At 40.1% G+C, this 27,564-nt stretch overlaps 1 protein-coding gene across 2 annotated transcripts in view; it reads right to left on the reverse strand.

Moving 5' to 3' along the window:
* LOC121860794 (extracellular sulfatase Sulf-1-like) overlaps window positions 1-27,564 on the reverse strand; it is a 62,379-nt gene that overhangs the window by 12,628 nt on the left and 22,187 nt on the right. For both annotated transcript variants that reach the window (XM_042358175.1, XM_042358176.1), the window contains exons 2-13: window positions 14,789-15,769; window positions 12,534-12,673; window positions 11,072-11,171; window positions 8,818-8,969; window positions 7,407-7,576; window positions 5,620-5,770; window positions 4,865-5,040; window positions 3,673-3,831; window positions 3,359-3,562; window positions 2,695-2,867; window positions 1,548-1,674; window positions 291-453 (exon numbers count right to left, since the gene is read on the reverse strand). In XM_042358175.1, coding sequence (XP_042214109.1) covers window positions 291-453; window positions 1,548-1,674; window positions 2,695-2,867; window positions 3,359-3,562; window positions 3,673-3,831; window positions 4,865-5,040; window positions 5,620-5,770; window positions 7,407-7,576; window positions 8,818-8,969; window positions 11,072-11,171; window positions 12,534-12,673; window positions 14,789-15,734 — 2,661 coding nt within the window. In that variant the 5' untranslated portion in view covers window positions 15,735-15,769. The remainder of the gene's footprint in view (window positions 1-290; window positions 454-1,547; window positions 1,675-2,694; window positions 2,868-3,358; window positions 3,563-3,672; window positions 3,832-4,864; window positions 5,041-5,619; window positions 5,771-7,406; window positions 7,577-8,817; window positions 8,970-11,071; window positions 11,172-12,533; window positions 12,674-14,788; window positions 15,770-27,564) is intronic.

Consider the following 27,564-nt stretch of genomic DNA (forward strand, 5'->3'; position numbering starts at 1 on the left):
ATTACTATAATTACTATATAGTTCCTTTGAGTCCAACTACATTATCACTCACCTACAAATGACAGCTATTTAAACATATGGGCATACAGTAATTACAGTATCTTATATCCACCTCTTATCACACAACTAAACAAATTAAAATCCTTCTCATCCATAGAACAGCATACAAGTCTAGCATGAATATATTTCACTTTGTCAGTTACACTGCACTTCACACAGCACACTAACATGTCCATAAGAGTACACATAAAAATAAACAGATACAGTGACTTGTAAGAAATTTTTCTCACCTCTAAATTCTCTAGTTCATCTGATAAGGTGTTAATAGTCACGTCAAGGTCCCTTATCTCTTCCTCAGTAACAAAGGTGTCAACGTTGTCTTCATCAATATCTTCTTCATATACTGGGTTGCTGTCTTCCAGAGGCAAGTCTAAATTGGTGCTCCTTCTGGATCTAAAATTAAGCACAACATAATGTTACATTTTTTACAAAATAAATACTGTACTGTACGTGATATAAATAATGTCGTTACAATCACAGGTGAACAGTAATGAAGTCCTACATATAAAGACCAGTTCCCACTCTAAAAGTGGGTTGGAGATAGGTATGGCATCCAGCTACAAAACTTATATCAGACTTACCTTATGGCAACCATGAATTCATACCATCTGGTAATCCAGGCTAACCCATGCAAGTGTGGAAAATGGCATTGACACAGTCCCCAGCAATGATTCTGTCCACCTTCATCAACATTTTATGTTGTGTGGGTTAGCAGCTATTACCTAATGGCAGATCTCCGTGCTGCACAGTCTCTTGCAGTATTTTTTGTCAGGTTTTTAACTCTAATGTCATTTTTTTTAATCTCTCCACTAATCTTTCCACATGTCATTCTTGGCCTGTCCCTCTCTCTCCTCCCCTCCACATTTAAGCTAATACACCTCTTGACCCAATTAGTCTCATCCATCTCTCCACATGCCCAAACCATCTCAGCCTGCCTCTTTCAATACCCAGCTGCCCTCTTACCTCTGCCTGTCTTTCAGTGTCACATTACACATCCACTCCACCATTCTTACTCAGCTCACTCAAGTCTACTTATGTCATCCTCTTTAACTGCTCTAGATATTTCCCTTGTAGCTGCCTGACCATATGTATTGCCTCTGACATAAATATTTATAGTACATACTGCATATCGTTATATCCACTCTCTCCCTCATCAATTTCCTAATCACTCTCTACAACTTTAATCTTCTGATTCAGCAGCTTTAGGCCTTGTACTGTAATTCTTGCACTCAAATATTCACAATCACACTCTTCCTTCAGTCATCTTGAACAGTACTTTTCATCACGATTACATTAGTCAATTCAGTCACACCAACAACACCTGATACTTTCAGAATTTCTGCAATTATCCCCTTGCCAGATTCTTATTTCAGAGCTCTGTTTAATTACCATAACTACCATATAGCAATGTTTCAAAATTTGTAGTACACTTATGAAATATAACAAATGCTACAATTGACATTGTAATTTGAAATACTATACTGTACCTGATTCTACGTGAGTGTGAAAATAGTGAATTGCGTTGTACTCGCAATCCAATACTCTGCTCCAGTATCTCCCTACTGTCCACGTCACTGAAGACTTTGATGAACTTGGTGCCATAATTTCTCAGATCTATTTAAAGAAAATATAATATGCTTTAGGATAAAAAAAAAATCTTAAATTCTAGTCTATTTCCACTCACAATCATACTTTGAGACTCCTTGTAAAACAGTCATATATTTTCAGTAGTAATGGTAAAAATGAGCATAAAATGATCCAGACATCCACAACAATACTCTCAGTGCACATTCTGATACAGTACTTTCATGTTCCAATTTCACACATATCACCAATTAAGGAATACCTTTCACAAGCAAAACAACCGGTTTATGGTCAATCAATAGTTGAATGGTCCTAGACAAGGTTTCTCTGCATCCCTACTACAGTAGTACTCAGTTTAATGTCGATTGACCATTCACCCCAAAAGCACATCATAATGACTCACTGAACTTTGCTGTTCTTTTATGATGTGCCAGTATGATCCTATACCACCCATCATGAGTGCAAAACAAGCATTAAGTGAAAAGATTTTAAATGGTATCTGTATGTAATAAATGAAAGGATACTACACATAAATGCAAAGAAAAATGGTGATAAGAAATTACTAGGAATAATGAGATAGGTTGTAGTTGCATGTTACAACTACATCACCATTATGCATCGGAATAAGGTTCATAAAGCGTAAACAAAAATTTTGTGTTCTACTTGTGCTTACGTATGGAAATAATTATTTTATCATTACTCATAAAGAATGGTTTGTAGATAATTTATTTACAATGCTAAATGCAGCAAATCTCAACTTTTATCTGAAATAGCAAGCTTCCTATGACAAATTACATATAATTATCTCTCATGTGGTGTGGTCAAGTGCAGTGAGGTAAGTGACAGGCCAGACCCCGAGCGTTTGGCTGGAGAGCGCCCACCCAAACCCAAGAGTGTTAAGGTTGTATCGGAAAATACTTTACCATTAATTTTTACACTCCCTTTGCTTATACCTGAGCAATGTGACCAAGAAATTAAAAGATTATGACTCCAATATGTGAACTGAGTATCCATGGATAATGGCTTTTCTACAGCATAAATTACACAAACTTTGAGTGGTGTGTTTCTTCAGGAATGTCCTCTGCTTTCGTCTTTCTGCTGAGTCTAGCTTGACGAGGTAGCCCATCCCTAGATCGGGCTCACACACACACTTGCGCTGCCGCCACTTTGTCCTACTAGGCCCCCCCACCTTGCTCTTGCGGCACTTATGGAGCCTCCACCTACTGTAGTTTTGAGATTGAAAGCAATAAATTAAGTACTGAAGTATTAAATTTTTCAACTGATTATATTCAAGTTTTTTGAAGTAACAACATATATCCAAGTGGACAGTATTAAAGTAAGTAACTTCATCAATGTCCAGCACCTAACAAATATATATTAAGGAGTTTTTGTGATGGTAAGACTCTAAACTTCTTTTCTCTATGGTGAATTGCCATGCCAAGTGTCACCATTTGCAGAATCAGGTGTTGATAAGATAAGTCCAAACTTCAAGTTATATTGAAGTTTTATACATTTCCAATCACAAGCGGTCGGTCCTAGGAACATTCATTTTTAACCCATTATAATTAGACCCAATGAATATATACACAAGTCATTTCAGACCAATGCTAATTTAGCAAAGTTATTCAGTAAAGTCCCAGAAAGTATCCCTGCTAACATATCATAAAACCATATTTGATGACAACACAGAAACAAATTTGTTCAGTACAGGTACCTGTATTCATCACGTACACACTCCCACTTCTGCTCTGGCTTGCAGGGTGAGCGGTATTCCTCACTCTGGCATATAATCTCCAGTCGTTCACGCTTTGAAGTGTAAAGGCCACCCTTTGATCCCGTACCAATGTGACCCTGTGCCCGGTGCTGCCTACGCTCTTGACGTAACTTAAGTGCATCTTCCTCACGGTGACGCCCTGCACTGCAGATAGATTTAATATAAATGATGACTATACTTTACTCTCAACTGGGAAAAGGTCTCTCTATAGCATCTAAAACAAAGGAAAATGAATTGAAGAATATATATTTTACCTTTCCACCAAGAAGTTATCTCTCCAAGGAAAAGTCTCCGAGCCACTGCCAGTGAGCAAGGGGAGGAGTGAGCGACCGTCCATGTGAGGTGGAGGTTTAATCCCTGCAATTTCTAGGAATGTGGGTGCCAGGTCAACATTCAAAGCAATTTTATCAATTCTGAAATATCAAAGTAAAAAATTAATACAGTAATAATGTTATTAAATACTGTAACATACATTACTGCATCAAATTTTTGGTTATAACAATATTCCTTTTTTTATAACACTGAAAGCTGTCACTTCCACTCTCAATATCACACTGATGGATATTAAAAACAACCAAATCAACATTGACATATTTTAGAATATACCAAGGGTCAGAAGCTGGAGGATGTGTAACCAAGAGAATGATAGAAGGTCAACACTGGGTGATCATGGGACAAGTCATAGGTTTCAAATGGGCCATTTAATTTTTCCATCCTAATATAGCTGAATACAGTACAGTATTGTACATTGGGAGGAAATGAGGAAGGCTCAAAGTGCTTGACAGAGCAAGGACCTCATTCAGCAGTTAGCTTTGCATGTCATTGATTGTTTGAAATGTAAAGGTGATAACAGGGGAAGAATGTGCCTTGCAGCATAGATTGCTTGTGTGTGTGATATGTTGCACCAATATTATTAAAAGGAACAGGGAAAGGAAGAAGTTGTTTGTTCCATGAAGGGGTGTGTGGAAACTGAAGGGACAGGATGTATTGGAATAATTTTGTGCTGAAAAAAGTATATTTCCCTTTACTGTACAGTATTTGTCCTGCATGATATCTTGGCAAACTTCACGTTGTATCTCCTCATGTTGGTGGTGCATGACATCATGAAAAAAATGACCTGGGTATACATTTTACATCCCTTTTAGGATTATGAATGCCTCTATGATATCTGTCCTATTGTGTCTTGTCTGAAGTGTAGTTAGTCCTAAGGCCCTCAGTCTACTTAGAAAATAAAAATTATATTGTTCAGTATTCAACCTAGTCACTCTGTGTTGTAACTTTTCTAGGGATGCGAAGTCTTTCTGAAGGTAAGGTTTCCATGCCTGTATACAATAATCCAGATGGTGTAACTGCTACTGAGATATTAAAGAGTTTGCAATCTAAGACTTACTGCAAATAAATTTGATAAAAGCCATTCAGAAGATATTTCCAACAGCAGGTACTTACTGTGTTCCTGGTCTAATGCCTGGACCTCTCACCAGGAAGGGAACTTTAATGTCAAACTCAAAAGGCATAGATTTGCCTTTGACAAGTCCGAACTGGCCCAGGTGGTAGCCATGGTCGCTCGTATAGAAGATGTATGTGTTGTTCAGTTCGCCAAGAGCATCTAGTGTGTTGATTACCTTTCACAATGGGAGATCTCTTGTTTAGTGTCAGTAAACAAAAGCATTATAAATAGTCAATCACAAAACTTATCAACCTATCTGTCAACAACATAAATATGCATGAAACCAACCATGAAACCAACCAGCAAGTTAAAACAGATTTTCCTTAAAACAGAAAACCAATTTAAAATACAGGGGGTCCCCGACTTACGAACGCCCGCGGATACGAACGGGGTTAAACTTGAAATTTACAGTATTTTATTTAACTGATGACTTATTTTTTACTTTCATTTACTGTACTGTATTTTGTCATTCTATTTCTTCTTCTGTCTTAAATTAAGTGATTTTAGATGAATAAAAGGACTTAGACTATGATATAGTGGGATTTTAGATATTGTTCTGTAAGTACGGTATGCACACAGCATGTGTTCTGATTTACGAACAAATCCAACTTAAGAACGTTCTCAAGAACAGAACCAGTTCGTAACCTGGGGACCCCCTGTACTAGTAAATGTTAAAACATAATGACCATTTTCTACAACTCATGCATTAATTTTCACAAACACTCCATGAATGCACACTTCTTTTGGTACTCACCTTCTCTACTGCTTCATCCACAGTTTGAAGTGTTTGAAGTCGCTTAGTCATGAGCAGATCAGTAAACTTAAGTTCAATGTCATGCATGCGGCCAATGAACTGCAGCAGCCATTGCTTGTCTGGGTTGGGAGCGTAGTTGTAGGCCATCGTACTGTGAGAAGAATCCTTCTTAAGAGCACTACACTTGTATCATTGGTCATATACCACTAACACATGTCATCATCTACTACACAAGAGCAACTTGGAAATCATCTGTTGTACTGTATATTACTTATCTAGTATGTAAGAAAAGGAACACTAATAAAGTTTACAATTTATTAAGGAGCAATAACAACAACAAAAATTCCTGTCTTTTGCCAACGTGTGTGAAGATACTACTCTTTATAGCAACAAGACTTCTGTTTGTCAATATCTCCCAATTAAATGAATGAAACATCATCACTGTCATCAGCATGTGCAGTACAGTATTGTACACTTGAGTGTCAGAAGTCTAAACTGCCTGGGATCATGAGGCTTTCAAAAAATTTATAATTTGGGAAATTTGATACATCTACTAAATTTCAGGAACAAATGTCGGTCACCCACTCTCTCTCCCACACACTAAAGCACCGAAATAGCCCAGTTTTTCCTTATTTATTCTAATGTTTTACATAAAAAAGAGCAACAGTTTAGTCTATGTACTCTTTCTTTATTCATATATTGTAGGTTAATTAACTTGGAGCTGATATGTTGAAAGATACAAGTAGGATGAAAGTGTAGAGGGCTAAATCAGCTGGCTGACCTATGCAGCTATGATTATCTTTTAGGCAAAACAATGTCGGTGACTCCTGCTTGAATAGCCATACTCGTAAATGGTTGATCCATGCTGGCTGATTTATCTTTACCGAGGGGTTTTTCTTTTGTACATGTTGTACATGTTATGGTTCCTAAGCCATACTGGTTCATGAGTTTACTTAATGACTGACCCTTATCAAGCTTTATCGGAATTTTTACATTTTCTTTAAGCCCTTTTTGTTTTCTGTTTTGCACTACTGCACTCAGTATCATCACTTGCACTTGCTATGGAACAATGTTTTGTAAAAGACCAAAGAGAGCTGTGTACAGTACAAGGTGATACCAGTAGGTACCTAGAAAACTAATGCTACTTTTAGGGGTGAATCAAACAAAATTTATAAATAGGAGTTGGTAACTGACAGGAATTAAGTTTCAAAGTTGGTAACACTGTTTATAGTGTCAGCTGTTGTGGTGGTGATCATGGCCAAGACATGTTGGTGTGATTCTGGTGTCTTGCTACAAAATATGTCAAATGCTAATATGTATCGAATTGTACAAAAGGTACTGTATATGAAAAACTCAGACTCTTTAACAAAATATCAGGGGTCGAACTATATATGAGATCGGTTTATACACAAGTACTGTATATAATATATTTGTGTATCAACCCATTTTATGGTCTACAGTATCTGTTTTTGTTTCTACACTTGTCAGACAGCATGACAAGGACAGAGGCAGCCGTGTCTCTCTTGTACAGTCTCAAGCAGTCTTTTGAGATTCTCAGAAGAGTCAAGATGTGTTGATAGTGATCCTTCTGATATTTGTTTTGTTTTTTAAGTTTAAGGCATATTTTCTTTGATTTCACAAAAGATTATGGGATAAATCATTGAGATTCTAAAACAGCATACACCACTCATCTCTTGCCAGATCAAAACCTCAAAAGTATTCTGAGCACAGCCTGATCAAAGAGATCACACTACTATATTTAGTAAGTGAAACCTGATCAAGCTCACTTGTGATCAGTAGCGTTGAAAAAGCGGTGGGCATGCTCAGGGGCCGAGTCCTCTGGTCCATGGGGTGCTGGATAACTCAATACAGTTAACATTGGTGGTGAGGGGTCCAAGGCCCTATTTTTCTCTAAGAACTGAATGCCCTCATTAGTGATCACATGTGGGTAGTAATCCTGTGGGGACAAGACTGTCATTACAAAAATGGTATATAACATATGAAAATAAAAATACAAATAGTATGTTAAAGGACAAGAATACCAAAGGCAGAACACCTTGGGACCAGATGAGGCACAAGATTTACTCTAGAAGATGCAGTCACCAAATTACCTGCTACAACTTGACATACACTCATTCTACTTTCATTACTTATCTTGTGCACAAATTCTGTAACCCTCCAACATTTCACTCATACTCAAAGTATAAAAAGGACCTAGAATTACACTCCTCTTTATCACATTTATACTTGTAAGACATGGTACATCACCTGGCTATATTAAATATTGCACTGAATGGTATAACAAAGCTCTTACTGCACCCTCCACTTCTAAATAGAGCACTACCTGTATAACCCAGCATACTTGGACTAACCTTGGCTGAATCATCTTACCGTTTTCTACTGGTTGTGTACATGCTGAATCATTGTCAAAGTGTATGTTCAATTTTACTGAATAAGTACCTATTTATCTACCAAACTCTAACTCCATCGGGCAGACACTTGTTCTAGAATGTGTGAAAAATTCACTGCATTGCAAATTTTATGTTTTCATCTAAAATAGTACACTATTACAGTGAGAGAGAGAGTGGTAAGGAGGCCTCCATCACCTATCCTCCTTCACAGCAACTAACTTAAACGATGAAGTCATTCAATACTGTAAGGAGAAAATCCTGGTGATTGTTTGATCAATGAAGTGTCAATGTGGCAGTTGACCACAACCGTAAGGATTAAAATAAAAAGCTATAATGTGCACAATAAGCTCCAACAAATATATGATTTTCACTGCATTGAATGACACAAGTGAGAAAATTTATGAAACTGGGAGGGAGGGAAGGGGGTGGTCATCTTCTGGCACCTTTACTCAACACTCCCAACATCGCAATTTTACAGACACTCAATATGATGATAATTACACTAATTGTAATTGTTTATTTCATTAAATATAACTAAAAATAATAAAAGTAACAAGGGGGTTACCTGCCTGGGAAACACCAAAAATGGCAAATCCACATTTGGCAAAATAAAGATACAGTATTACAGTAATGTACCTACATTTCTGCAAATATTGTTTTCACCCATAATGTTTTAATAAAGAGTTAAAAAAAAAAGAATAGTGTGAGGGGAAAAATTCATGATACCTGGTCTAAAGACTTAAAAACTAGTTCTACTCTCCAAAAAGTTTTGGATACTTTAACTGACCTTAGGGTACTGGTCACCATACTTGACAAAGTGACCATTGCGTTGAATGGTGTAGTTGTAGTAGCGAGAGTTTTTGATGAGCCCCGCCCATTCTTGCCACCCAGCTGGGATGTGGGAGCCATTGTATTTGTTGAGATACTTTCCAAAATAACCTGTTTGTGAGGAGAAAAATAGATACAAAGTGTTTAACTCTCCTTCACCTAATAATTATATACCATTAGCATTTAACTCTCCATAACAATCCACATACAGTATATTTTATCATTATATCTATCACTCCATTCACAACCAAATAGGAAGGAATACTTGCATCCCACACACATTTTATAACAACCACATTTATGTTAGCATCACAAACATATTTAAGTAATGCTACCCATGCTAGTGATTTTCACCAACTTAAACTTTCAATGTCAACAGCTTGCCCTAAAACACCAGACACACACATGCTCTCATGTTTCTCTATTCATGTACCAATACAACAGCTGATAATTAAAATCCAATTGGTTCTAACATAGGGGGTGATATACCTATCTCAACTTGTGTGTATTGTTTTAAAAACAAACTAGTTTCATAAATGGTCATGTGGGCAATTTTCTCATTTAAAATCATATACACTGTACTGTATACTGAAAATCATATACAGCTGCTCCTCGACTTACGACGGGGTTAGGGACCTAAATCCAGGTCATAAGTCGAATTGGTCGTAAGTCGAAAATGCTTAAATAATACATAGAAAATCTAAAATGGGTGTCTCTTTTTCTTCTCAGCACCACAAAACTCTCACTTTTAAGCTTGCCAGACATTTTAAAATGAATTACAAACGAAAATTTCGTCAGTACACAGCGCAATCACTAACGTTGGGACTCGAAAATACGTAATTTGACAAAATTTTGGTACGAATGAGGCGGTCATATGTCCAGGTGGTCGTACGTCGAGGAGTAGCTGTACTCTACTGTACAAGGTAAATACATAAATGTATGACTGAAAATAGCACCACTACCTTCATATGTTTGTGAACTCTTCTGCATGCCACATGGGTGGGTGGGGGCAGCCCATGCTCAGTTCACCTTGCGTGTGGATGGAGCGGCCCTGCCATGGGAACTGAGAAAGTGTTAATCATCTCCATCATCATCATCCTTTAATAGCCACTTTTCACCCTTGCATGGATAACTTGTGTTTACCTGATAGCATCTCTATAAGCTGCATGGTCTCTTGCACATTCTCCCAGTTGCTATCAGGCAAATTTGAAGTTTTATGGCTGGATGTCCCTCCTATCACCAACCCACTTTAACAGTGTGGGTACTGGGCATTATGCAGCAAACCCTCATCAACCCCAGGTTTACTAACTGTGGTACTAAGTACTGTATCCATGTTTTATATTTTTGTATACCATTTTACCAACCACATTATCCAGTTGCAAGTACAGGGGTACTACTGTATTTGCAGTTTCCAGGAGATTTCTAGCCCAGAGCATCGGTAATGTTGGCTGTATCAGGTCGATAAGTGGTCGATCTTGTTTACATCATCTTATATGTTCCTCAAACAAAAATTTGTGTTCATCTGCCATGCCCAGACACTCTCCTTCTCTATAACTTTCAACTGTACTGGAAATTATCATCATTTAACACTCTCGGCATCAGGTGAGTGTGTAATCTAAGAGATGTAATAAAGAAAAAACTTCAGGCTCCAAATTGACTGTCAAACCAACCCTCAACAGTAACTGCATTATTATCATTTAATTTAATATCTCAGTACAAGAATATGATTTATTAGATTATTTCAGAACACTGTACAGTACTGTACTATCACATAACAGTAACTACAGTATGTACACCATAAATATTTCTTCTAAGGTCTTGATTTTTAAAGCGATGTAGCCTGATCTTGGCCAGTTACAACAAATAGAACATTTCCAAGAATTGTACACACCTCACCCCACTTGAAAAGGGCAGAATATTGGATATTTGGGGGCATTCCACATCCCTGCCTTATGAGTAGCCTTCAGACCAAAGGGTGGCGGAAGTTACAAAATCAGTATCTCGCCTCCCCCTTGGATTTGCCACAGTCATTAGACATTGCTTCTGGGAAAGCTGCTGGGGCATTATGTGCCAGGCTAACCCTTCAAGCCTTGGTGATACCACTCCACTACGTGTAAAAAATAGTGTAAGGGATGCGAGTTTTAATTACCGTACTTATTGAGGTTGTGTTGTATGAGTGTCAGAGTATCACCAGAACCATTCATGAAACTCACCTGTCCTGTAGCCAGCAGCCCTGAGGTAGGTGGCAAAGCTCCTGCGTTCATGAGTCTCTTGCCACTGACGGGATGAGCAGTTGTGGTTGTTAGTGTACACCTTTAAAACACAGACACTTTAGTGGACAAGCAAGGGATCATTGAACATCCAGATACAAACATAAATACAGGTACAATATCACTATTGATATACAAAATATAAAAATGGACATCTGTGAGTGACAAACTACATTTTATGAACCTTTCATATGGAAACTCTTCAGCCCTTTGACTCATACATCACTACTGGCAGAGTACAGTATTGGGTCTTCTAATGTCTCTCCATTATCATTTTCCCTATACTGTACATTTGCACTGAGGTTTGTGGGTGTGACTGTACCCTCATAGACATCACAAGTTTACTCAAATTTGGCAAATAGAGAAAAGGCAAAGTTTTACTCCTTCAGCATTCAACCAATCAGCGATCTTCCTTATCTCAAGGGAATATCTTCAGGAGGCAACCCAGGCTGTGTTGCAGTGTACCTCTAAAAACATAAAAATGTCCTTTTCACCCTTAAAGGGTTTCTCTCAAGGGAATGCCTCAAGAGAGCTGCACACTGATGTGTGTCGTGAGGTCCACATCAGTACCAACTACATGCTCCCATCGTGTGCAGTTGTAGATAATATTACAACCTTTTTAAGGATATAATAGTGACTCCAGTAAAGACGAATATCTTTCTGCAGTTGAAGACCCTGAGATTAAGGATTCATCAAATGATGAGGAAATTGAGTACATTAGTGATGTTAGTAACACTGTACAGTATACTATACATTGGAAAATAGAAATAGAGACATTGGAGGAGACCGGAAGCTTTGTCCGATGTCTTTGAAGAAACTTGAGAGAACAGTACTGTAAATCCTGCCCTAAGTGATGATCTATATTGTAACACATGAGGTTTTTAAGTTATACAAGGGCGGATCCAGGGGGTTCCAGGGGGTTCCTGGGGGTCCGGACCCCCCCCCCCCTTTCACCAGAAAATTCCAATACCTGTACTTTTTCTTTAATGCAGTATTGTACTCAGTCATTTTTGTATAGTAAAAAGTATTTACTCTTGACTTTAGAACATCTCCTAATATCAAGTGAGCATGGCTTCCAAATGCCCATGATATTGGTCAGATTTCCAAAAAATCTTCGGGGGGTGGGGGGCTCTTACAGCGCCCCCCACCAAACCCCACCGCTGGGTGGGCTCGCTGCACTCGCCATGTTCCCCCACCCACAACTTCTTGGACCCCCTTTTGATATTCCTGGATCCACCCCTGTTATATTACCAAATAAAAATGAGACACTGTATATGGTGCCAACATGAAAAAGTCTGATGCATCTCACCAGATAATAGGTTAATTTAATTCTGTTTATCCTTATAATTTCTTAAGAGGTATCATGCATGCACCCACCCACACCAACACCCACTTTCTCTCTCACCTCGTGGTTGTGGATGTAGAGACCTGTGAGCATGGAGGAGCGTGAAGGGCAGCAGATGGGAGTTGAGCAGTAAGCATTGGGGAAGTGGGCACCTTGCTCCTTCATCTGATACATCAAGGATGGCATGTAGTTCAGGGACCCTGTAAAATAATTTTGTCATTATCTATTCTGTGAGCCCATAAGCAATCATTGTTAATTCATCCCATGTTTCGGTTTGTCCACTGAACTTACTGCACCTACAGCTTCCACAGCTGTGGGTCTACCATCATTAAACTTGACAGGTGGAGTAGCAGGTCTACCCCTGGCGACTCTTGGTAGGATGACAATGATTAGGGTTACATGGAAGGGGGACTAAAAATGCAGTGTTCTTTAAGTGTTATACAATATCAAAACTGTGTTGGGATTGGCACTAATAAGGACTGCATTTAAGGGATGCTAAAACTAAATTTTTGGTCATAAGATGGGTAAAAGTGCTAGTACTGTAAAACTATTGTCAGTTTTCCTGTCAATGTCACTTTATCTAGATACAATGATCATTAAATACCACCTCAAACTTAGTACCTTTACCGAAAAGAATCTGGAAATAAAATTATTTACGAAATTTATTAATAAAATTTATGAAATGACATTAAATACGAAGAGCTCGGTATTTAAATCAATAATCAACCTCAGCCATCATCAGTCTCAGCCATCATCAGTCTCAGCCATCATCAGTCAGCCATCATCAGTGTTAACCATCATCAGTGTCAACCATCATCAGTCTTAACCATCATCAGTCTCAGCCATCATCAGTGTCAACCATCATCAGTGTCAACCATCATCAGTCTCAGCCATCATCAGTGTTAACCATCATCAGTGTTAACCATCATCAGTCTCAGCCATCATCAGTGTTAACCATCATCAGTGTCAACCATCATCAGTCTTAACCATCATCAGTCTCAGCAATCATCAGTGTTAACCATCATCAGTGTCAACCATCATCAGTCTCAGCCATCATCAGTGTCAACCATCATCAGTCTTAACCATCATCAGTCTCAGCCATCATCAGTGTTAACCATCATCAGTGTCAACCATCATCAGTCTCAGCCATCATCAGTGTTAACCATCATCAGTCTTAACCATCATCAGTCTCAGCCATCATCAGTGTTAACCATCATCAGTGTCAACCATCATCAGTCTTAACCATCATCAGTCTCAGCCATCATCAGTGTTAACCATCATCAGTGTCAACCATCATCAGTCTCAGCCATCATCAGTCTCAACCATCATCAGTCTTAACCATCATCAGTCTCAGCCATCATCAGTGTTAACCATCATCAGTGTCAACCATCATCAGTCTCAGCCATCATCAGTGTTAACCATCATCAGTGTCAACCATCATCAGTCTTAACCATCATCAGTCTCAGCCATCATCAGTCTCAATTTCAGTCATCATCAGTCTCAATTTCAACCATCATCAGTCTAAATTTCAGCCATCATCAGTCTTAACCATCATCAGTCTCAGCCATCATCAGTGTTAACCATCATCAGTCTCAGCCATCATCAGTCTCAGCCATCATCAGTGTCAACCATCATCAGTCTTAACCATCATCAGTGTTAACCATCACCAGTCTGTCATCATCAGTTTCAGTCATCACCAGTATCAGTCATCACCAGTATCAGTCATCACCAGTATCAGCCATCACCAGTATCAGTCATCACCAGTATCAGCCATCACCAGTCAGTCTCGGCCATCATCAGTCTCAACCATCATCAGTCTCAATTTCAGTCATCATCAGTTTCAGCCAGGATTAGTCCCAGTCATCATCAGTCCCACCCATCATCAGACTCAGCCATGAACAAGTCAGCCACCATCAGCCTTAGTCTCAGCCAACCCCTTGAGTGTACTGCCGGAGCAAGTTGATCGAGCTCACACACGGACGAATTACTGTACACCAAGCCTTCAATGCTCCAACTTTCCGTCAACTTTCATACAACCTACAGTAAGTGTCAAGTGCCACAAGAGCCATCTGTTATTTTTGGTAAAGAAGCTAAATATCAATTGTTAGTTAGGATAGAAAGAACATAAACTGAAAAAGAATTTCAAATTAAATTGAAACCCAACACAATTAAAATACTTAGTATAATAATAAATTTGTAAAAAACATTTAAGTTTCAGAAGAAAAATCAAATAACCACAAGCAACACGCCCAGTGGTTTGGATGACATCTTCTAAAAGAGGATATCAGCCTTAGAATGACAGGTCCTGTACTAACCCAGTTCAACATCCTGATCATCTGTCATGATCAACACAATGTTTGGTGGACGTTGACGACCACCTGAGGAGCGTGATGGGCGGTGGGCAGTGAACAGTTTCTTTTGCCGCCTCTCATTACCACTTCCTCCCTGTTCCTGCTCCGTTGTGGTGGGTGTTTTTTTCTCCTCCTTTTCTTCAACGTGATGGGGACGACGCTCACTATTAGGGGAACTTGTGTGATGCCGTGGGATGCTGTTCTTATGATGCTGTGTAGAAGCTGTGTTGGTATGTTGGCGTGAGGGTGTTGTGTGACTACTAACAGAAGTCGTGTGGTCTACAGTTCGACGTTGTGGTGCTGTGTGGCCATGGTCATGGTGAGCCTCATGTTGCCGTGTTACATCAGGACGCTGGGGGTACAATGGTTGACGTCTTGTGGATGAATGGCTGCGATGTGCGAGATAATGTTCCAGTCGACGCTGTGGCTGTCGCTGCTCCCGGCGTGGTGTGCCTAAGTTATGTTGTTGTTGTTGTTGTTGTTGTTGCTGATGATGTTGCTGTCGTTGGGATATGTGTTGGCGCCTTACAGTCTGTCTTGATGCCTGATGATCTAGGTGCAAAGAGTCATTGCTCACTACATCTTGGCGACCATGTTGAGTGACGTGCCCGGCAGTGTTCTGGCGATCAGAGCCACGGTGGCCATCCCTGGCAGGGTTGCGGGTAGTGGTGGGTGAGGGGTGGGTCTGGCGACGCCCAGACAAATCTTCCCACCAGGCTCTGCGAGGGGATGTCTCTGTTGGTGTCCCACCGGCTTGGTGGCGCCGTGTCAGACCGTCGTCCTCCTGGTTCCAGGCTCGGGTGTGTGGAGGGTTGTGAGCCAACTGGGTGTGGGCGGGTAATATCAGCTGGAGTGTGAAAAATGCCACCCACCCCGCACACCACAATCTCCCACCTCCTATATACACCATGGCTCACGATCCCACTTTCACGTCCTCGTCATTCCCTGGAACATAAACAACGCTTTATTATCTTCACTCAATAAATTATTATTAATTTTGTTTGTCAAGCCAAAAGCCCAATAATTCATTAGCAACGTCTAAAATTATTTATGTTATCAATATTGCTGCACCCTGCAGACTGATAGTGGGTATTGTGGAATGTGAAATATAAAACCTTACTTTACTCAGGTGTCTTCCCTCCAAGTTCATTAACTGTTACTCATAATAATTACATATTACTCATAATAATTATACAGCATCTCATTCATGATTCATAATTATATACAGTACATGCATGTATTTTTATTTGCCAAATGCCAATGACCATCACAGTTATTTTTTTTATTGTGGTAGCCACGTCGGGGAAGGAGGCTGGAGGCTTGTGTAGGATGCCCCCATTGTTTTTTATGGTTTTGTCCAGGGATATTTGAAACTTTTCTTTTGTTATTGCTTACACGACTTTACTTGGTAGACTGTTCCATAGATCTACTCCCCCAACCCCTCCAAAGCAAAAAATAATTATTTGTGTTTATTCTGCATGACAGCAGCTGAGCAAATTTTAAATTACGCGACAAAAAATATCTCAGCGCAGTTTCAATGTCATTTACCCATTGCCCTCCTCCAATAGTTGAACTTAGTGAGATATGTTCACATTAATGTTAGAGAAAAGTCAACGTACTGTATGAACCTTTGATAATAGAAGCCGAGAGGAAAACGTGGCGGGTAAATGAACCAATGTGTTGTGGATATTATGTAGACGTTTACTGTAGCTCCTCATTTGTCTGTGCATTATTACATCATCATTATTACCACTCACGCTATCACATCATTAACAATTAGGTACACAGAGAATAATAATAAAAAAGAAACGATGATATTTATAATTACTGATAATTGCCTACGAAGGTCTCGGGGTCTTCCGTCACCATGGAGACACGGCGGTTCGTATTTCCCCTTAAATGCGGAGGAAAATACCGCACGCCAGGCCTTGTTGCGGCGGTACGTCATTCATCAAGTTTCATCAAAATACATCTTTTTCTCATGTTACATGTTAAAATGATACCCAGAGGACACCAGGATGAACGGGCAGAAATATACCACAATATGCTTGTTTTATCTTTTTGTTTGTTTTAATAAAATATCTTATGTTTGTTTAGTAAATCCTTTAAAGTCTGTGTTTACTAAATATTTTCATATTTGTGATTATTAATTATACGACCACCAATGTTTCTGCAAAGACTTTCTGGCTTTCATTAATCTATCACACATCCTCCAATTCTGTACCTATCTTCTTGTGTGTGTTGGGGGCACCACGCCACCAGGAAGTGAACACTTAGGAAGGCCACACATAACCCTCCCACCTCCTTCACTATATCTACTCTCTCTCTCTCTCTCTCTCTCTCTCTGGTAAGCGTCACTTAACAGCAGGTGATCAAAATTAAGAGTTACTTATTGAGAGTTCAGAACTCAAATATCTTGTTATTTTTTATTATTATTCAGTGCAAAAGTAACTATAGTTTTAATGTTACGATATAATAATAGATGTCACTTAAGTGCACAGTTACCCAATATGATTACAGAACGACCCTGATGCATAATCATGTAGAATATAATACTAAATAAACGAGGTAAGCTAACGTCATTTTACTTTAACATAGGTGAGTCATTATTACTTGTGATTAATATACTGTATATCAAAAATAATGATAAGTTATGATTAATGAACCATCACATTCATGTCTGTCTGTCTGTCTGTCTGTCTCACCACGAATCTTCCTTCGACAGCCATTGACACCAGAGCCCAAAGGGTTAATAACACAAAAATGTATAGTGTGCACATCAAAGTGTCAAGATAACTCTCACCATTATATCAAGTGACCTCAACAACCTATAATTAAACAGTAAAAACATCAACCTCGGTGGGGGTGCTGGTGGTAGAGTGGTACCGCTCTTGCCTTCTCAAGCGAGATGTCACGGGTTCGATTCCCGGGCCGGTGGAAGTTGTTTGGACATACTTCCTAGCCCCCATTAGTCCCTGTTCACCTAGCAGTAAAGTAGGTACCTGGTGTAAATCTTAAGTTGCGAATTCGTATTCAGGGACAAGTTGTTGGAGCTTCCAATAACTTGATGACATAAAACCATTGACTCTTCAGGCTTCGACGCCCTTGACTCGTGAGACATAAAGGCAAGCATGAACTTAGCATGCTTCCCTGTTGGGCGCTGTAAACGCTTCTGCGCTTCACCTTACACAAGGATGTAGGGGAGTGCCCAATAAATAATAAAAAAAAATCAACCTCGGCACTGTACAGCGTCAGTCATACACGTTGACGTCAACACCCACATGGTAGTGAAGCTTTTCTGAACCTATACAACCATGGCAGTATGTATGTATGCATGCATGTATGTATGTATTCGTGATGGATGCCACATCCAGATCCGCAAAGTTTTCACAGGATGTGAATGTTACGGATTTGTTGAGCTTGGGATATTTATATCATATACACACATCAAAATGATACTGATCTATATAACAACATCCATGGCTCTCAAGGCTACCGGGGCCAGATTTCAGCATCAATAATCTATTTAAGTCTTCCCGTTCCGCCTATCTGACCCTATTCTTCCACCCAGGACGGGAAAGGGAAAGGTTGTGGAGAGGGGGTAGACGGTGCTACGGGTGAGGGATCAACAGGATGAAAGTTGCAATTGTTCACCTTCTTATCATTTGCACAACTCTCCCACTCTCTCTCACATCTCTGAGAGTTTTTTCCACCTATTCTCTGAAAGAAATGGACTCTCACTAGTCACATGAAGGGGTTACATCCAGGGGTGTGCTGAGGCGGTTCAACCATGAAGCCTACTTCCATCACTGCCAACATCTTCCCCACCCACCTGAACTGCTACTGGTTAACCAAATATATTTATGTTAGAAATCTGACATCCGATCCATCCAACTGTTCATAATCAATAATTCATACACAATAAAGATAAGTTTCATTACACCATCCACACGGCAGTGCCGGTTGTTGCCTCCTACTGCCCTGCTTTGTTGTCCTCACCTACAGTTTCTCAGACACATATAAACTGTTACAGTCTACCCCACGTTGATCAAGTTGCCAGGCGCTAATTGATGGTCTGTAGTGTAAGGAGCCAATTTATTGGGAAAGCGTGAGACAGCAGTCATGTACTACGTGTACACACAAATGAAGTGTACAACATGACACACATAGACATTCCATAACAGGAGACCAAAGTACTGTACTGTATGTACACTTCCCTGACGTACACCAGCAGCAGCAGTCACCTGACACTCCCTCTGTACCACTGAGGGTCACCCTCAAGATAGTAACCAAGATGACTAACCCTATCGTTGATTCACACACACACCGCCATGACCTGGGCGTCATCCATCACGTAGTATCTCTTGTTGAAGTGTTGTGCATTAACGGTGAGCCAAGAGTGTCACTCTCTTTAACTCCCTCTACCTCCCCCCTCTCATACAGTATATCTCGATCTTAAATTCTTTCTCTTATTAACTCTTTCCCCTCATTATTTCCCAGTCTTTCATTAATTCTCCTTTCCTCTTTTATTATATCTCTTTCTTTCTCTCTCTCTGACGTCACGCTTGGTGTGTTTTAAGTACGGCCAAGTGTGTGTCACAATCTATCAGCACTGACACACTCACTCAAGTGCCAGCCTTCGATACCCAAGGGTATGGCTGCAAAAGGTGGCTGTTCGGTATTATAGGAATACAAATACAAATAATAATAATAATAATAATAATAATAATAATAATAATAATAATAATAATAATAATAATACATATCGTGTACCCGACTTCGCAGATTGCCCAACATGTAAATTTGCAATTTTGCATTTTTGGGGACAATTCAAATTTATTGCTCATACAGTATACATATTTAAAATTTATTTCTTACAAAAGTTTCCATATTTTCCAAAAGGCACAAACTACCTGCCTCTCGTGGTCGCTGTACACCAACTCCCAACCCACATTGAAACATTCCAAGAATTTTCAAAACTTAAAAAATATATTTCTATAATGATTTTCTCAACCTATATGAGGATCAAATTTTATCTAAATTTTGTGGTCACGCGATGTCTCTTTCCACCCCGGATATTGAGGCCAATGCGGTAACATACTGAGGAGGGGCAACACACAGCCCTGTGTTTATCTTGACAAACATCAACCGATCTTTACTTCGACTTTGTGGGGAGGGAGGGTGTAGGGTAAGAATCTTTAGACCTTGGTATAAATAATAACATTAATGAAGCAACACCATAATCCTCCTCCCCGTGACCGAGCCCAGCAGGAGTTCACACATGACAGCTTCTGCCATCTTTTTAGGTCAATAATTTTTGGGTGTTATTTTAAATTTGTTCATAGCTTGGTTGAATATTGAAACAAAAATAGTAGAATATTTTCAGCATAAAACTGTACATGACGTCACACAAACCGCCCTTAAAGGTAGGCTACCGTAACTGTTTAAAAAGGTGGGTAATGTTGCCTCTGTTGATCCGGTGGTCGAATTGTAAAATCATAACACGGAGGATGGTAGTAGGCGTGGATTAAACAAGGGGTCATGGGGAGTACCCCTTTCTCTCTCACGACAATTTAAACAAAAAAGTAATTATGTAACTGCATAATCCTACACTCTGGAGACGCTTTAGGGAAAGATGTGCAGCAAAATCATTAGTTTGACGTCACTGCGAATTTTTAGTAAACAAGGACGTGGTTAGTGGATTACGAGCAGCACGTGTCAACAGTTTAGTACATCAATCTATAAGACCTTAATTTAAACGGGAATTAAACAACACATTACAATTACACTATTAACTTATTACAACAGCCAGTATAATGGGTTGTTGAGGTGGGAGTGTCCCGTGTGTGGCAGTGAGCCTTCCATCACGCAGGCCAACACGCAATCTGTGTTAACACATGAAAAATACTACATCCCTCACTATAATTTTCAAACATTATTTAAATGATTATTCTTAAGTGGCAGTTTAAGGGAGACTATTTTTGTTTAACCTTACCTACAACAATTGGGGATTAAACTGATGAGGCGGACAGACCCGGCCTGATGTGAGCCCTTGAGTACATACATCTCACACATTATCCTCTCATTTAATTCTATAAAAGTGGCTGTATGTTTCTTTATCTTACGAAAACTTATCATTAATATGGGACCAGCCAGGAGTGAGAGGCCTCGGTGAAGTGTCCCTCTCCGTTGTTTGTAACCAACTCATTATCAACCTTATCAGAAGACGTTATCATCTATAAAACACCTTTGTTTACTTTACGGAAATTTTGAGTCATTTTACTTTTTTTATTTCCTGGGGACGATTCCGGGGTCCCTTGTCCCACACAGTCTTACGATGACTATTCCTTGTAACTGAAGACGGAGGAATACATCTAACTGCCTGACTTACGTTACAACACAAACATTACATAAATAACATCAATTAAACATCTCTCAAATTGAACTAAACGCCTCAACACAAAGTCAACAGACAGACATTGGAGAGATTCACTACGCCGCAATTATGTTTTAACTTAAGTCACCTTCAGAGAGTTTCACTTACTAGAAAGAATAGTCGTAAGAATCTTTGTGAATTCGCATCTTGGCCAATAACAGAACTCGCTCTGACTTTTACACACAACACATACCGGTAAAATAATAAGTCACAGGGACACGTGTAAATTAGGTTATTAGGAGACATTTCAAATTTAAGTAGACACACAGAGCAGGTAATCCAGAATGTATGTTATTGGCAACACTGTCTTCCCTAGAAGTCAACACGCTGACGTCACCTGTTAAGCTGTCACCGTCGTCAAATATATTCCAACTTCGGCCAAATATAATCCAGCTTCAGTCAAATATATGTTAACCTCACTGTCAAATATATGTCAGCCTCACTGTCAAATAAATGTCAGCCCCCGTCTAATACATTTCACCTGAGTCAAAATTCGTCACAGTTATTAGTCATTACAGCATTGCCAACTACAACAACTTTGTACAATCATAAAACCACCACCACATAACCAAACAACCATCACAATCACCACCGCCACACAATCACCACCACCGTCACACATCCACGCAATCACCACCGCCACACAGTCACCACCACCGTCACACATCCACGCAATCACCACCGTCACACAATCACACAGTAGTGACAGGTAATGATAGAGGCAGACAGGTGCGGAGACCAGATATCGTGAGTGTGTGTTCGTCATCACACAACAAAGGCTGTCTACAGCGTCTAGGGACCCGTCGTAGTCGTCGTTGAAGACACGACACTAGCGTACCCTCACGTGACTGTCGTGCCTCAGCTGTGTCATTTCCCCCAAAACATTCCATTTTCACACACACACACGGACGGTCGCTAAAACACACACACAGACGGACGCTAAAACACAAACGCGCGCACACACACACACACACGGCTGCACCACCTCCAAGACAAAACATTGAACCGACTAACACAATCACGAATAATTTTAGGTCAAATCATTCTGGTCTGTCAGTCGTGAGATAAATGTTACGTATACTACCTTGAACTATATTATCTTTGTTACATAATTGTCGAGTTATATTACAACCATGATTACATGGTATAACTGTAGCTCCTCAGTTAGTTACACTATTGTTATAAGAGTGGATATTTACCTTTGTCATATGACTGTACAAAGTTAATTTATTTTTGTCATTATTTATTTACGGGGTGCGAGAAACACGAGATGCCATCTGTTTAATGTTATTACTGTACATTATGTGTTGAACAGTTGTGCATGTTATACACTTGCGTGCAATAGTTATACTTGTAATACATGTCCAGTGTTGTTGTTGTTGTGATGGCGTTTATTTTGTGGTTTTAATAACTTAATATAATCACTGACAATGTTATCAAATGATCGTTTTGGTTATGTTAACAACTCTCGTGGTATATCAGAACATAAGACTTTAATTTCCGTACAAGTATGAGGCTTCATATGGGATATAAATGGCTTCACCATCAGTATAAGAGGCTTCAGTCAGGGTATAAAAGCATTAACACCTTCACCATGGGAACGCTACTTTCAGTATTTTATTTGGCTTCAGTTTCAGGATAAGAGACTTCAGTTAGGATATAAGAGGCTTCTATTTCCGTACAAGAGGCGTCAGTTAGGGATATACAAAAAACTGGCGGTAGTTCTCACACACACACACTCAACTGGTCCCCCGGCGTCACACACAAAGGCAAAAGGTATCCAATGACAGCGATGGTGTGTAATTTGCCGCTTCGCTGTCTGGTTAGAGCCGCGTCGCCGTCAAAACAATCATGGCGGAGGATGGGAACAATTTATAATTTTTACGTATCTGATAAGTGAATCAGCCTGCAGGGGAGACGCGGTCGCTTTGCTAATGGATACCTGTTGTCTTATAGTGGAGGACAAGAGTGTCCCAGGTGCAGCTGAAGGCATTTTCAACCTGAACTTGCTACGAAAGGTATAAAACATTAACCTCCAGCTATCCACATGTGATTTATCTCTTAGGTACCGAGAACTCATTATCCTTTATAACCCCCAGGATCCCTATTCTCCTAACTGAAGCTGTATGATTATGTAAGCTTTCTTGGTAAGTCGTCCAGCCTCCCCGCCACCACCACCAGATATAAGAAACGCCACAAGTCTGAGGTATTAATTTGTCTATCCTGCACGTCGCTACTAAAGAAAACTGACAACAGGAAAGTAACGTACACAAATATACACTCAAATCGCAGTGAGTCTTAAACCTAACTTTAATTTGCCTCTTAACTTCTATACGCTTACTCTCGGGAGTCATCTTTATGTTGTTCTTATTTCCGTACGTTAGAGTTGTGTTTTGTCTTAAGTCAACCAGTTAAGTTTCCTTTAACAGTTTCACTTACGAGGAATACTCATCGTAGACGTCCGGGATAGCCAAATTAATACCCGGGAGTTGTGACAAGGGGTGGAGGTGGACGGCAGGAGGTTGTGGTGGATAAATTACCAAGATGGTGGGCGGCAGGAGGTTGTGGTGGATAAATTACCAAGATGGTGGGCGGCAGGAGGTTGTGGTGGATAAATTACCAAGATGGTGGGCGGCAGGAGGTTGTGGTGGATAATTTACCAAGATGGTGGGCGGCAGGAGGTTGTGGTGGATAAATTACCAAGAGTGGGCGGCAGGAGGTTGTGGTGGATAATTTACCAAGATGGTGGGCAGGAGGTTGTGGTGGATAAATTACCAAGATGGTGGGCGGCAGGAGGTTGTGGTGGATAAATTACCAAGATGGTGGGCGGCAGGAGGTTGTGGTGGATAATTTGCAAGATGGTGGGCGGCAGGAGGTTGTGGTGGATAATTTACCAAGATGGTGGGCGGCAGGAGGTTGTGGTGGATAATTTACCAAGATGGTGGGCGGCAGGAGGTTGTGGTGGATAATTTACCAAGATGGTGGGCGGCAGGAGGTTGTGGTGGATAATTTACCAAGATGGTGGGCGGCAGGAGGTTGTGGTGGATAAATTAGCCAGATGGTGGGCGTCAGGTCGCTGTGGAGCCTATAACCACTACATTTTTACTACATACAGTACACCAAGCTTCATGTGTACATATAAAAGTCAAGACTACACAGTAATTATAATACAAGGAGCCAACATGACCACAGTGTTCACCTGAGGACGTTCTCTGCGTGGCCTCCTTCCCGTACACCCCTTGAACAACCTTGCTTACACTTGAACTTTTCCTTATAAAACAACTTAACAACTACCCTAAACTGCCACTTGACACCTTTTAGGGACTATTTCAGGGGAAGAGTTGTTTACGCCACTCCCTCCCCACACACAGATCAACTACCACTTGGTCATATCAGTGTTAAAATATAAAATGCTCTTTCAAAAACTGTGTGGCAGCAGATACTAAACCAGCTGTACAAGATGCTGTAAGAGCGCTCGAAGGGTCATACACGATGCTAAAACGAACGACAAATCTGAACATTGGCCTTTGAGGAAGTTTTAATACAAAATAAATTACTTCTTTTCACCTATAAATACTCTAGAGACAAGCAAACATATATTATTACGAAAGAATGAGAGTCACTTCACAACCAGGCATACCAACCATTCCGAGATGACACGAGCCATAGTCATGCCCAGCTGTTCCAGAACCTTTTGTGGCGAGTGTACACAACAACAATGTACCCTCACTAGTCTCCCCTCCCATCCTGTTGACATCCCCTCCCGTCGTGTTGACACTATTAAAACGATGTCAACCTCCCCACCACAATATCTCACCCCTTGTGTACGATAACTTATACCTTGAACTCCAAGTACGACATCCCCTCCCGTCGTGTTGACACTATTAAAACGATGTCAACCTCCCCACCACAATATCTCACCCCTTGTGTACGATAACTTATACCTTGAACTCCAAGTACGATAACTTACACCTATAACCCCTTGAGTGTGATAACTTACACCTATAACACATTGAATACGATCACTTACACTTTTAACCTCTTGTGTACGATAACTTACACATTAACCTTTTGAGTACGATAACTTGTACCCATAAGGACAGTGACTTAACCCCTCGAGTACGATGATAATGTATTACTGCACATAAGAACATAAGGAGTCTGCAATAGGCCGGCTGGCCTGTGCAAGGCAGCTCCTGTCGAGAGTTACTACCACTCTCTATCATCCATGAATCTATCTAGCCTCCTTTTGAAACTTCCCAGCGTTCCAGCACTTACTACAAAGTTGCTAAGCTTGTTCCACTCGTCCACCACCCTATTTGTGAACCAGTTCCTTCCTATCTCCCTCCTAAACCTAAACTTATCCAACTTAAATCCGTTGCTACGAGTCCTATCCTGCTCGGATATTATAAGAACTTTATCTATGTCCCCTTTATTGATTCCTTTCACCCACTTAAATACTTCTATCATATCTCCCCGCACTCTTCGTCTTTCTAGGGAATGCAAGTTTAGTTTTTTTAACCTATGCTGATATGGAAGGTTTCTAAGTCCCGGAATCATTTTCGTCATTCTTCGCTGCACCGACTCCAGTGAATTGATATCCATTCTATAAGGGCACCAGAACTGAACCGCATAATCAAGGTGCGGCCTGACTAACGCAAGATAGTTGCAATAAGACCTCTGAACTCTTATTACTTACACTTCTAGATATAAAACCTAATACTCTGTTTGCCTTATTTCGAACATTAATGCACTGTTTTCTAGGCCGTAGGTCCGTGCTTTCAAGTACCCCTAAGTCTCTTTCACAAGTCGACTTCTCTAGGTTGATGTTGTTAGGGCTGTATACATTGACTGTATTTGTTCTTCCAATATTAAGTACGCTGCACCTGCTGGTGTTGAATTTCATTTGCCATTTTTCTGACCACTCCTGCAGTTTATTTAAATCCTCTTGTAGGGCATTTGCATCCTGCCCTGAATTAATCTGCCGCCCTATTTTGATGTCATCGGCAAACTTGCTTATGTCACTGCTGATCCCAGTATCTAGATCGTTTGTGTAGATTATGAACAAGAGTGGGCCCAGTTATAGCAAATATATAACCAGCAAGTGTGTCAGGTATGTCCTGTATAACCAACTAGTGTGTCAGGTGTCAAATATAATCAACAGGTGTGCCAGGAATGTCATATATACAGCCAGCTGGTGTGTCAGGTGTAAAATATAGTCAACAGGTGTGTCAGGCATGTCATATAGTCAACAGGTGTGTCAAGAATGTCATATACAGCCAGCTGGTTTGTCAGATGTTAAATATAATCAACAGGTGTTTCAGGAATGTCATATATATATATATATACACTCAGGTGTGTCAGGTGTCAAATATATACTCAGGTGTGTCAGGAATGTCATATATATGCTCAGGTGTGTCAGGAATGTCATATATACACTCAGGTGTGTCAGGAATGTCATATATATACTCAGGTGTGTCAGGAATGTCATATATATACTCAGGTGTGTCAGGAATGTCATATATATACTCAGGTGTGTCAGGTATCAAATATAGTCAACAGGTGTGTCAGGAATGTCATATATATACTCAGGTGTGTCAGGAATGTCATATATATATAAGGTGTGTCAGGAATGTCATATATATACTCAGATTGTGTCAGGAATGTCATATATATACTCAGGTGTGTCAGGAATGTCATATATATACTCAGGTGTGTCAGGAATGTCATATATATACTCAGGTGTGTCAGGAATGTCATATATATACTCAGGTGTGTCAGGAATGTCATTTATATACTCAGGTGTGTCAGGAATGTCATATATATACTCAGGTGTGTCAGGAATGTCATATATATACTCAGGTGTGTCAGGAATGTCATATATATACTCAGGTGTGTCAAATTGCAGTTAATATTAGAAAGTTTCCTCTTAATCTATAACCCCTGACCTGGCCTCCATGGACCATGGTCAATATATTCACCTCCCAGTCACTGACCAGGAGGGGTAGGAGGAAGAAGAGGAGGAGGAGGAGGAAAACAGGGGGAGGAAAAAGACAGGGAGGAGGAAGAAGACGAGGAGGAAGAGGAAGAAGAGGAGGAGGAAGAAGAGGAAGAAGAGGAGGGAGGAGGAGGAGGAGGAGGAGGGGAAGAAAATAGAAGAGGAGGAGGAAGACGATGAGGAGGTGGAAGAAAGAAGAAAGGGAAGAGAGGGAAGAGGAGGAGGTAAGATGGATCACACACACCACACACGTACACCATTGTTAAATTCAGGTACAATTATGTTAATTTTACACGCCATGTACCG

This window comes from Homarus americanus, unplaced genomic scaffold (genome assembly GCF_018991925.1).
Source record: "Homarus americanus isolate GMGI-L3 unplaced genomic scaffold, GMGI_Hamer_2.0 scaffold23617, whole genome shotgun sequence".
Lineage (NCBI taxonomy): Eukaryota > Metazoa > Arthropoda > Malacostraca > Decapoda > Nephropidae > Homarus > Homarus americanus.